The following is a 13,549-nucleotide window of genomic DNA, read 5'->3' on the forward strand; positions in this document are numbered from 1 at the left end:
GTAGGCACCTTTTATTTACTAGATCTAGACCTGTAGTTGACAAACCCAAGACTATCTAGAGTAATGAAATTACAATGTACATACAACTTTCGTAATAATCTGAATGGTATGTAACCATTTTGAAGGAATGCATAAATCGTAAGAAATCTTTAGTTGCCAGCTATATAGTGTAATATCTTGATGAAATGTGTCTAAGTCAAAGATGTACGTGTTGTAGATCGTTTGATCGTGTGTACATTTTTGTGATATCTATAATGAAATAATGTGCATTCCTTTTAACAATTATATGTTACCTATTCATATTATTGGTGTTTGATTACAATTTTTCTATTAAATATGATCTTTTTAAAGTAAAAGTACAATTTCTGATAAATATTTCATCTGAAAGTAACCCCAAACAGTCATTTAATTATTAAATCCCGTGTAAGTGCAAAAAGGTCAAGAATATGAGTATCGGTAAATAGCCTATCTTTCATTAGTTAGAAGGGAAAAGTATATATTTTAATCATTTTTGTAATCATTTGGCTATGTTCTTCATCATATTGAAGATTGAAAACATTGTGACAAAGACTTCTAAAAAATATTTACAAATATAGGGTGAATAATTAACTAAAAATAATAGAGTTCATTTGACTATTTTTTTTAATGGTGGACTTATCTTTTATGTTAATTGAATAAAAAAGAAATTATTCTTAATAAAATATTGTTTAATATTATTCAATTAAAAAAGTTTATAAACGACGATGTTTGAAGAAGTATTTTTGTGATTTTTCTTATTACCTTTATGACAAGTACCCCTAAAAATATTTGACAATGTGAAGTCGCAGTATGTAAATACCATACCAAGTTTCACAGCCTGTTCTAGATTAAAAAAACAAGGAAACATATCATGATATCTTAACTGATTGATAAGCAAGTACTAATTTATCATTATGAAAAGTTTGAAAATCTTGTGACAAAGACTTTTCCGACATAGTTTCTACCTTAATTCTTGTTTTACTCCACCCTTTTACTCAGTTCTGAGTATATTTTTCAGAGAATTTAATATGAAAATCAGAACAAACATTTTCATTGTTGTAACGTCTTCTTTATAATGTATATTATTATGAAAAGTTAATTGAAGACCATTTCTTTTTATGTCCCCGTAATCGAAGATTCGGGAGTATATAGTTTTATCGTGTTCGTCTGTATGTCTGTCTGTCTATCTTTGTTTGTCCGCAAAAACCTTAACCTTTACCATAACTTTTCATTTATTGGAGCTATGACTTTCATATTTAATATGTATATTCCTTGTGACAAGACCTTACTTTGGGTACATGTACCACCAAATTTGACCTTTTGACCTTTACCTTGGAGTTTGTCCCATTTTACACAAAAATGCCAAACTTTTACTTTGGCCATAACTTTTAAACGGTAGATACTAGTACTCTCATACTTCAAATATGTAGTTTTTTGGCATTACCTTTCATTGGATATTAAAAACCTTGACCTTTTGACCTGACCTTGGAGATTTCCGTACTTATGATTTCTTTTTTACCTTGGCCATAACTTTTGAACGGTAAGGGCTAGGGTATTCATACTTCACATATGTAATTCTTGTTACATTAAACATTTTATTAAGAAATCATCAACTTTGACCTTTGAGTTTGACCTACCTTTCAAAAACGTATCCTTAGCCATTACTTTTGAACAAGTGGTGCTAGGGCTTTCCTATTTTGCAGTTGTATTTCTTGTGAGAAGACCCTACTTTGGGTAACAATATGTTTAAATTGCATTTAAGAAAAGTTTAATCTTCGCTATGTTGCCATACAGGGGCATAGCTGTTTCACAATCACATCTTTTTATATATGAGGATTTGCGGATAAGAGATGGATACCTCAAAGCGTAACAGACGGACGGACGGACATCCCGATCACTATATACCCTCCCGCTTTTCAAGCGGAGGATATAACAATACATAATACTGCTGATTTTTTCTGTCAGTTCGATGATTTCCACCATCAAAAAACAATGTTTACCTAACCCTTAAGGCTTGATAAATCTTTTACTCCTTTAGATTCTGAATCATTGCATTTACCTTAAAATATAGCTTTAATTGTATAATGTTACGAGATCAACATATCATCAGTTTATTCCCAATAAGCTCAGGTGAGCATTTTGGCCAATATGCTTCTTTTTCCATTTTTTTTTGCCCCCTAAAAATTTTAGCTTTAATCTACAGGGGGTCATTTTTCTACGGGGGTCATTTTTCTTCACGTGGGTTCTGCAAATTTTAAGGGAAGTGACACTTTTTCTACGGGCAAAAGGGTCATTTTTCTACGTCGAATAATGACCGGGGGTCATTTTTCGCTGTCGAAAAATGACCCCCGGTCATTATTCGATGGGGGTCATTATTCGTCTTTACACCGGCAACCACACCATTTTTATATTAAAAAAACGCATCGATTTCTCATCGTATACCCCATCGCTGAACAATGTGACAGATACTTTAACTATGGTAACTTCCATTTTTATGCCGATACGATGGTGAGCTTGAGATAAAAGATACCAACAAGTCTGACACATATATTTCATATTTTAATATTTAAATGAAAAAACAAGATGTGTTTGTGAGACACTATGCGCCCGGCGGCAACAAAATTCTAAAAAAGCTATTTTTAGCATATATTTCACAGTCAAGGTCATTGACCTTGGTGTCATTTGAGAGAAATTGATTAGTAAAGTATGGATAATAAATATGAAGTCTCTATCTCTTGTGGTTTAAAAGTTACGGCAAAGGTACGAAAAAACTATTTTTAGCATACAAGTCCATTCAAGGTCACAAGGTCATTGACCCTGATGTCATTTGAAAGGGCTTAATTAGAAAAGCATGCATACTAAATATGAAGTCTCTATCTTTTATGGTTCAAAAGAAATGTGAAGGTTAAAGTATGCAGATAAAAAGGTATTTTTAGCATATAGGTCACAGTCAAGGTCACAAGGCCAAAGTGTAATTTGAAAGAACTTAATTAGTGGAATATGCATACCAAATATGAAGTCTCCATCTTTCATGGTTCAAAAGTTATGGTGAAGGTTAAAGTTTGCAGACAAACAGACAAACAAACAAACAAACAGACAGGACAAAAACAATATACGTCCCGGGTCTATCCATCCGAGCGCATAAAAACGTTAATGGCAATCTAAGAACTAAGCTCTATGATAAACGTGATGACTTTAACTTTTCTATCGTCAATACGGAGTTCATATGTATCTCAGTTGATTTGATACACAAAAGCATGCTCTACGTATGTGCAATTTCTAAAATGAGGTAAGTTATTGACATACAAGTTGCTGAACTAAGAATATCAGCAGTCACGTTTAAAAATTCTGTTGTCAATACAATGACCTTGTCAGCAAATACAGTTTATCAGTAAGTGAAATGCTGACTGACGTTTTTCATAATGAGTGTTAGTCCATTTCCTGGCATGTAAAATATCAAAATCGTTAAAAAGCCAGAAAACGTCAGATTTTTCGAACTAGAAACAGGTGTGTCAGACTCTGTGGTATCTTTATTTCAAGCTCACAGGGATACAGTAAAACTCGTTTAGTACGCGATTAGTAAAAATTACGCGAGTTTCGAGATTATAACTCTCCTACGAAAGAGGCGCAAAACGTATCCATTTCAGCATGGAGGTGGGACAGGTTGTTTCTATATACATAAGTGCATGAATAAATGACGATATTTATGGCTTTTAAAATTTATCAAATGTCATATAAATATAATAATGTTGAGCAGTGATGCATTTGATGATTTTATCAAGCTCAATTATGCATAATTACAAATCTACTTTCAATTATAGGGTTCTTGAAAACGAAAGAAACGTCGTAGTCTTTATAAAAAGTAACTGATTTCCTTGATTGTACAAATATTTTCTAAAAAGTTAGTGTTTTTTTTAAAGTTATAATAAGGAAAAGAATCAATATGTCATTTAGATTGCTGATGTGCAATGATCAGATGTATGTGTACCGTATTTTTTAGGAGGTCCATATCTCTTTCCTCGTCTGAAATGTCTCACATCCACTGATAATTTCTTTTTTGTTACGATTTTTTGCTTTAAATAATGATGCCTTTACATTAATTCGGTTTTTCTCGAGTTGTAAAAGGGTATCAGGACAATCATTTAGTTATGATAATTCAGTTTATCGATGATACAATGTATCCAATATATAAATAACTGTCCCACCTGTCTGTTTACGCGGTAACGAAACTCCCCTCCTCAATGAAAGAGTGCACCAAGGGAGATAATTTCGAAACTTGCGTGAAGTTATCTTGCATCCCCAGCTATATAAATTTAACAAATTCCTTATGCGGATAATACGAATTATGCGAAGTAATTTCATTGGCCCCAGTGACTTTGTTATAACCGAGTGTCGACATACGAGGGGCGTTCAATAAATAATTTCATCAGCTCCATGACATACAACATAAAAATCATATGACATTAAGCTTGACTTTTTCTAATTATTTAATCTTTAATAAATTGATAACAGTTTATGTGACCACTTTTCATTGCATAATTTCATTGTGGGAAGCTGGAAAACAAGGGCTACTCGAGACACTGCGTTAAAAATGAATGGTCAAGAATCAGTAAATTAGAGTAAAATTGAACGCGTCATTAAAGCTGCTGTAAAACTTGTTAATTTCCCAACAATATATTAACTGAAATATGTGAAATTTACAGCAACTTATGTCTGTTTCATACACACATGAACAGGTGGATTTCAATTAACAAAAACTATATAATGGTTATCAAAAATGGGTACCCTCCTTGTCAACAAGGACATACTACAACCAATGTATATTGGCGATAATTCAACAAATTATCACAGATTTATGTTTTATTGACTTTAAATTACATAGCAAATTTGATAGACATCATATCGGGGGTAGTTCACACTGTTTTAAAGAAACATTTGATTGTAAAAAAGTTTAATACTCAAATGTCACCCTATATTTATAAATATGAATGAAAACGAGAGCGTGTAGAAAATCTATGCAATTATTTTTAAAAACTCAAAAATTGTTCTTATCCACGTTTTTCTGAAATTCAAACAGATCATGAAACTTGAATCCATTTTGCGTTGAACCCTCAAAACAAATTTAGAATAAGAAGTCCTTGACAAAACTGCAAAGGCCTAAGAAGAGCAAAAATTTGCAAGAACACAAAAACAGTTTTATACGCTATTTACTTAAATATTAGCGGTCTTGTTGTTCAAATACATATATAGGGAGGTAGTTCAAATTCTGGAGGAGTCTAGTAAGCAAGATATTTGCCAACAAATTGAAAGGTTTATGAGAGGAAAGAAACAGAATGAGGAATTCACTACATTAAATGTCTTCCTGACAGCGTCCAAACCCACAGGCCATGAAGAGTAAAGGAGTTTTGGGGTAAACAGAAAGTTAATGTTTTGTCACATTAACAATATTCGCCAGAACTTTCAATCTTTGACTTGTTTCATTTCCCAAACTTAGGAAAACACCTTTCAAAAAGAAAAAAACAAGCACAGCAAATCATAGGATCTGCCATTTTCCAGTAAACAAAGGGTCATACTCAAAACTGTGTTCTAAAAACAATTAAAATTGAATAAAAATGTTGCGGACATGTCTTTTAATTAAAAGAGAATATTTTAGTTAAATCATTAAGACAAAACCATAGAAAAGCGGTTTTTCTTTCTTTCCGAGACCTGATGACATTATTTATTGAACGCCCCTCGTAAGAATGGAAATAACTATTGTTAATTGACAATACGTCATTGATAGTAGTATATCTAAATGTTGATTTGAAGGCCATAGCAAGTGTTTTCTTCTTTTCACGTAAAAGATTATTGTGATGTGGTGATTTTCACAATAGAGTTACCTCTCTTTGTTGTCATACACTGTTTGTCATATATGGTAATTTCCACATCTATTTTTAGTAACAGGAATTCTGTTTAACTAAAGTGTATAAGATTTTTATTTAAAATAATTTTAGTCATTGTCATTTTTTAAATAATGATGGAAAATAGACATAAGTTTTTATTTAAATGTATTGTTTAATATTTTGATAATTTCAACATCACTTCCTGTGATCACGTGACTTCATAGTTTATGATTTTGAACGAAATGTTTCGCGCTATGAAGGCTGTGTGTTGAACATTGTTAAAGCTAAATTATTTATAGCTAGGTGTACCAACTGTTGTACAGTATCACTGTGGTCGGTGGTGACCTTGACCTAAAGCTTATGCATTGTGGTTCTAGTTGGGCACACCGTCATTACTGACATTATTATTATCATTATCTCTATTTGTAATACCATTGATATTCATATAATAAACATATAAAAAGAACAAATCTGGTTATCACATCATCAACAAATTCTGCTTCATATAAATACAAAAATAGATTTCCTTATAATGAATACCTCTGAGAATTCCCATAGATTGTTAGCATACCTAGTCTCCGAAAACCACTTAGATATTGTAATCTCGAGCATCTTTTTAATAACAACTTTAGAGTAATTGTGTGTACAATCAAATTTTTTTAACTAAGTAATTTTGTAAATGACCAATGACAAGGTAATTAATTTACGAGTTCCATTTTTATTGTAAAAGCAGCTGTCAATGATGTCAGAAAGCCTGGACTTTAATTTATCGTGTGGAAAAGTTGTATACTAGTATAAAGTTGAAAAAAAGTTTTATGTTGTTGATTTTAGTAATCAAATGTTTCAAAAGTTTCTTGGAATTTTTAGTATCCATCTGATTAACACCACTTCTCGAATATATTGTTGAACAGTATAGTTTTAAGTTTATCAAGAAAATATCGCTAAAATCAAATTTCAAATTTATAAATATATTTTATACAGAAATTTTGTTGTTGTAGGAATTGATTCAGAGGATTGTTTCTAAACCGAGTTATGTACATGTATACTCATTTTCCTTGAATAGCATCATTTCTTACCAACATATTACATCCAAACTGTGCATAAGATCGTAAACCATCCTCTGAAAATTTAGTAATAACAACACACTATTCATCCAGTCACTGCAACAATGTAATAGTCCTGATTGTATTTTGCTGAGAATGTAAGTTTCTATCAAGTCAATCACTGCCTCACATATTAAAATACAATGATTCTCCAGTACGTGAAAAGACATACAAATGAATAAGGAATAAATCAAATAAAATGCTATTTTAAACTCTGCAAACATACATGTATATTTTTTAGAACAACAAACACTTGATATGGTACGTATCTATCTACATGAACCTTGCCGTTCAGAGCTCAGGAAGATTAACAAAAAATATTGATGGGTGTGATTTTCCTTTGAACTGGATACATTCCCTCGGTATATCGAACAGCAATACATGTACATGCTTCACTAATAGTTGCTATTCCAAGAGGTGATAGAATCAAAATCAAAATAAAATCCCAGTTTTTAACATTCAAAACTTTATATCTCGAATCTCAAATACAATTGTATACGATTCTAGCATCAAAATAGAAATGTCCCTTTCTTCAGAAAATGGCGTCAAAAATTTGAAAATTCACTTCTTGGCGGGTTTCTTTGGAGTTACGGACACTGACTATGAGTAGATCATACACCAAAGTAATGGCCTCAGCGACAGCCACAACGCGACACGGACATCCCTCTGACTGTCTGTATGGCGGTTATGTTGTTGTTGTTTATGAATATTAAAGTCTGTGACATATATTCTATCGGGGAGCAGCACAGTCTCTTATTGAAGCGAAATTTTAACAGTACATGGTTTGTGGCGTTAAAATAGGGGTCCATTGGAGCCACGGGGCAAGTTCCGTCACAAATGTTCGCCTGGTATGTTATAGGACGCTGAATGAATTTTTCATACCATCCTAAATCCCGGAAATCCACAGTCCATTCTTTCAGACGACAGTAATTTAGAGTTTCTGCTGTTTCCATATTTATTGTCGAATTTCTATTAGTTGGCACAAAGCGCTTCCGACGGACTGAGTGCAATAGGGAGACATTTATGTCGAGGAAAACCGCCAGAATTGGATTTAGGTGTCTTACTTGGTGAGTGGATTTACTGACAGAGACAAACAGATTTAATGTTGTATTTAACACCTGATCCATAGCGAGATTTGTGATGTCAGCCAAATGTCCCTGTTCTGTATGAAAGGAACTCACTCCTGCAATTTTAGAATCATGTATATATGAAAATTTTAAAAAGTTTAAAGAACATTTCTTAAGTATAAATAAACTTTTTAAAGCATATTTTGATACATCATTTTGACCAATTTAATATGTTTACATTGGCACACATAACTGTCCCTTGTCGTTTTTAGAAAGTTAAAATGCAAATGGAACTATCTAAAGTGTTAAAAGAACAAGACTACATGAACACAATATGTTAGGTTTCATTATACTGGACAAGGCTTGTCATTATACAATATCGTCATTTGTTTGTAATGCTTATTTTCATAAATATATTATATGAGATAATATAATGACTCCCTTTCCTCACAGTTTCCTAAATCTAAGAAAAGGCTTGTAACATTTAAAAAAACATAACCTATACTGTATATTTAATCTTCCTAAAATCTTTACAAACAAAGATACATTGTAGGATCCAATACGTATTCAACCAAGCCCCTCTCCTTGCTCCTTATTAAATATTTATTACTGTAAAGGCAAAAACTTCAGACGCACTCTGCCACAACACTTTCTGAAAGTGGTGCATATCAAATGTGGATTCTCCAAAACTTCAAAGAACTTTAAGAAAATCTTAAACACCATTTTTTTTTTCAAAAGAAAGTAGTCTGTAGTCTAGCATGTCTTTTCTATATTTCAAAAAACCATTCCTTGCGATAAATAAAAATACATCATTTGAAGGCAACTACTCCTATAATCGAAAGAGAACTCGGAAATTTTCATATCTTGTGATTGATCTTTAACAAAATTACTTTCTTAAAATCACAGATTCTACATACAAGTTCCCTGAAGTTGATATTAAAAGGATGTTGGAACTCCAGTCGAGACTAATTGTTCTCCCTCACTAGCCGACCAGTTTTTCTGTTCATATGAAGCAGAATTTATTTTTAAAAAACTTCACTGAGGCCTTCAACTCGACATTAAGATATTCTATCTAGTTTTATCATTATATATATAATAGATATATACAAACAAAATTGGAAATAAAAGACATCACAGTGTTTTCTATCTGGATGTTTTTTTCAGATTCAGGCCAAAATAGCTTCTGACAGATAAGTTGATGATACAGGAATATCAGGATCCCCCTTCAAAGTCGGCATTTTGTAACTCCTATGATCGTTATAATGATCTTGTGAGCAAAAATGTCATATTTTAACTGAAATACAAGTTTTTCATCCCAATTGTTAAGCCTTTGTGATTGAAACAAAGGAGGAAGCAACTGAAACAGAAAGGAAAGTTAAGGGAAGAAAAGTCATGGTACATGGTAGTGAGTATTTCGAATATAATAACTCAATTTTGCCCATTAATGTTTACGTTATGAAACTCCAATCATAGAAACACTTACTGATTCCGGGGCGGTATGGGGATGTGATTTGTAGAGAGATCTGTCGGTGGGTATGTCCCGTGAAGGCAACCTCTATCTTGGTCACGTTTCCATCAATAGGTGCTCCTGATAAATCAAACTCAAGGAGACCTTCGGAGGAATCTGTTTAAAAATGTTGACATACTACAGGAAGATGTTCATGTTTAATGGTAATTCTAATCTTTTTTAACAAACATCGTAGGAAATTTCCTATTGCCGGTATATAAAGGGACATGGACACAGCGTCAACTGACTTTTTAAAAACAATTTTAATATTTATAATTAAGGCAATTCAAACGATCAGCGAAATTTTGAACATCATTTGTTGATTTACAAAGACACAGAACTTAAAATTCTTCATGATGTAAACAAGACTCATGCCTTATTTTTGTTCACACGTAGAAAATATCATATTTATAACAAAACAATATTCAGTAAATCACTGGAATCTATGAAATGGTATTTAGAATTTAACTTCATAAATGAAAAATCTGCTTTGAACGAACATAATTTAGTATATTTAACCTATGTAAACAAAAAAAAAAAAAAAGACACAAGCCTTGTTTACATAACAAAGGTTTGGACTCTAAATTTGTCTTGTATCTCGACAACTGAATATCAAACTTTTGATAATCATTAAAAATGCCTTAATCAGTACTAGTATTTGCATAGATAAAAAAAAATTGAAAAATAAATTTGAAAATGTGTCCATGTCTCTTTAAAATATTATCTATATATGGAAAGTGAGTTTCGGATCTGAAATTAAGAAATAGGTTAAAAACCTAAGAAGATACACAGTTTATTATCTAGAGACAAACTGCGATGAGCACATTCTAGCAACGAATAACAATATTTTGCTGCTTTCCATAAATTCATTAATGAAACCATTAGACTTTTAATTTCCATGTCAATGAACTGAATTTTCAGTTAAAATAATACATATAGAAAGATAAAATTAACCAGTATTTAATTTTAAGATATACTGTTATATTTTAGGATAGAAAACAGTAAGTTATAAAAACTTGTTGCCAGTCCCTTTGATTATTTCAAAGAATTATGTTTAAAAACAATTTTATATTATACATATACATGTATTAAGGATATCCGGTCCTTAGCCAGGAAGGATAACTCCAAAAATTAATATTTAATTTGAAATGCATCAAAATGAAGCTTGAAAATGAATTTTTTTCATGCAACAATTTTCATTTTATTCATTTTTATAAGATTCAAGGTTTTTGGGAGTCCTAGAAAAGATCTTACAAAAGTTAACATTTGTACCCTATAAAAGGAAAAAAATAATAATACAGTTTTAGAGAAATAAGATTTTCTTGAATCCAGCCTTAGATACCAATGCTTATTAGCATGATATGAAAAAAGAAGTGATTTGTTGTGTCTTGCAATGATAGCAAAACCCTTTTGCACTAGGTATTATAGAATACATGTCGTAAATAGAAGACAGAAAATCCAAATACGTATAAAAATCATAGCAATTTCTCTGACTGCCTGGATACCTGTTGTTTTTAAATCTTAGATATATTTGTTGATCAATTTGCAATTAGAAAATGCATTGCTGATATTCCAATTCGCCTTTTCTGCAAAAATATTGGAGATCTGACAATTTTCTCTATATGATATGATTAACTTTAATCTTTAACTTAAACAGAATCCTGTGGATAAATTTACATAACTTTGTGGATTCACAGATACTTTTATGAGTATTTTCATTACATAACTGCTAATTTTATAAACCTGAGGATCGGACTACCTTAAAAATCACATATATCTGACATATCTGTTAAAATATTCACCCTTATTAAGTTAATTTTATAATACTTTTTTCGATTTATTTTAATTGTAAATTCTTTCCATTCATCAGAAATAAAATCGTTGTTATAACTTAATCGTCAACAAAAGGCATTTAGATACTTTAAAATTCACAAATATTGCTATGTAGTCATTCCATAAATGCAGAAGTCATCCGTGGTTAATTCATTTCAATGATGCACAGTTTTTTCACTAATTTTTGGGGTCTTGTTTTTTTTTTATTTAATGTAATTTATTTTTCATTCAAGAAGGAGTGATTATGCATCGAAATTGTTTGTATTAAAACAAAATTACTTGTGCGTTCTTAATAAAAAAAAAAAAATAGAAAAATGATTAATTTTTATTAGCACTGCCATTCACAATTCAATTAACATTATCAAGATATAAAAAGTTAATTGTATGTCATAATTAAACTGCCATGTGCATATTCATATTTACTTTTGATAATTTAAAATACAAGTATATACTATTGTTGTATTGTTTAACGAGCTGTTGAATGTTTTATTATCTTCACTGTTAAAGCATATAATTAATTTTAAACGGATTATTGAATGCTTTAGATTATTATTTACAAAAAACTTAAAATTTGCAGTGTTTGACTTAAATGTGCGACTTTAAAACATTAAAAATGCAGAACTGGTTTAAATTCGCCAAATTTGTATCCAAGTTCTCTTTCAAAAGAAAAGAGATTTCTAGATGAAAACATATATACAAAATGATGAGGTATATTTAACTTACGCGACTCCGGATTGTAGAACAGCACCCTGGGGTCCCGGTCGGAATACATACGTAGGTCATCTTGTTTTTCTTCTATCTGAAGAAACAGCTGCTGCACGTACGGTAAGAGAGGTCGAGTGATGGGTACGCGCTCTCCTGGGTCAATGCCCAGAGTCTGAAGAAATTCAGAAGACAAGCGAGGGGGCACAAACACCCCCATTCTAAGACCAGCTGCGAATACAACCGCGTACAACCAAATGCCGAGTGTTCTCATAATTTTTGACAGGGATCTAAAGCATGTCAAAGCTTTATATACCAAGACCTATGTATGCCAGTACCATGTCATCGTGGTTTTGCTATAAGTAATACACATTTAAAATTTATAACATGCACCAATTTGATTTTTTCCAAGAAATTGTCAAAGACTTGTAAATATCGATGCTTTAATTTTCGTTTCAATACTCATTAATATTTAGTTGAATTTAGTTTAGAAAGGTGTTTTAAGTCATGTTACATTTTGCAGCTCATGACAAAATTAACTGAAATTCAGGCAATTGGAAAACATTTATTCCATTTAATGGTAAATTTGATTGATTCATTCACTAAATTAATATTACCTGTACTTAGGATACGCCAACTATTGTGTATTTCCGACCAGCTCTTTTACGTCTGATTGGTATTTTAAGATTATAAAATATCCCAAAATCCGGAGATAAATAGCACAGGCCCTTGTTTCTGAAATAAAGATTTTGACCCATAGTATAGACCTAATAATACAATGGGTCAAAATCTATTTTTTGTCGTCTACAAGTATATATAGGGTCATAATTGTCGTTGTCTGTTTTTGCTATCTAGATACAAGTCTATAAATATAGGGTCAGTTATAACATATGATACAATAGGAAACTTTCATAATTAATATATTCTAGAATTTGTAATATAAAACAATTTTTTTTTTAATTTTAAAAACTTTTTTGTGGTAGTTTAATAATTTTAGTAGATTTTTTTTATCTATGCCTTCTACCTGACCAATTTCATAAATTTCCTTTGTATGTCATTATTAGCATAGTGGTGTTCGATGAGGAATCTCTATAAGGGAGGTCAACATTACCGCTACATCGCCAACACACATCTATTTACAATTTTAAAAACTGATATTTACATGTCCTGCTTCAATTATGGTGCTTTATATCCCTGAATCCTGGTCTTAAAGGACTCCAGGGACATGGCCGTGATGGTGTCTTCTGGCAGCTGGTTCCATATCCTGATGGTAGTAGGAAAGAACGATTCCTTGTAGACGTTGGTACGGCAGAATGAGATCCTGTACCGGTGTTGGTGTCCCCTGGTGGCTGCTCCTGTTTGGCTGAATTAGGGAGGCAGGTCTATAGTAACAAGGGAATGGACGACAGGATACATCATAATAGCCTTTGCTTTAAT

At 31.7% G+C, this 13,549-nt stretch overlaps 1 protein-coding gene across 1 annotated transcript; it reads right to left on the reverse strand.

Annotated features, from left to right (window-relative positions):
* Positions 1 to 6,874: 6,874 nt before the first annotated feature.
* LOC134261672 (bone morphogenetic protein 2-like) lies at positions 6,875 to 12,527 on the reverse strand. Its single transcript, XM_062744091.1, has 3 exons — positions 12,134 to 12,527; positions 9,554 to 9,694; positions 6,875 to 8,186 (listed from the first exon to the last, which is right to left on the reverse strand). The coding sequence occupies exons 1-3, from the start codon at positions 12,384 to 12,386 to the stop codon at positions 7,636 to 7,638; spliced, it is 945 nt and encodes a 314-aa protein (XP_062600075.1). The 5' UTR covers positions 12,387 to 12,527; the 3' UTR covers positions 6,875 to 7,635.
* Positions 12,528 to 13,549: the final 1,022 nt, after the last annotated feature.

Source organism: Saccostrea cucullata, unplaced genomic scaffold, assembly GCF_032062105.1.
Source record: "Saccostrea cucullata isolate Sc308-1 unplaced genomic scaffold, CSIRO_AGI_Scuc_v1 ctg12280, whole genome shotgun sequence".
Lineage (NCBI taxonomy): Eukaryota > Metazoa > Mollusca > Bivalvia > Ostreida > Ostreidae > Saccostrea > Saccostrea cuccullata.

Excerpts from the sequence above, each read along its gene's own strand:
- LOC134261672 (XM_062744091.1), bottom strand. The coding sequence starts at position 12,386 with ATGAGAACACTCGGCATTTGGTTGTACGCGGTTGTATTCGCAGCTGGT. Across the intron at positions 9,695-12,133 it reads GTTCTACAATCCGGAGTCGC|ATTCCTCCGAAGGTCTCCTT; the intron begins GTAAGTTAAATA and ends ATTTTTAAACAG. Across the intron at positions 8,187-9,553 it reads CCCATACCGCCCCGGAATCA|GAGTGAGTTCCTTTCATACA; the intron begins GTAAGTGTTTCT and ends CTAAAATTGCAG.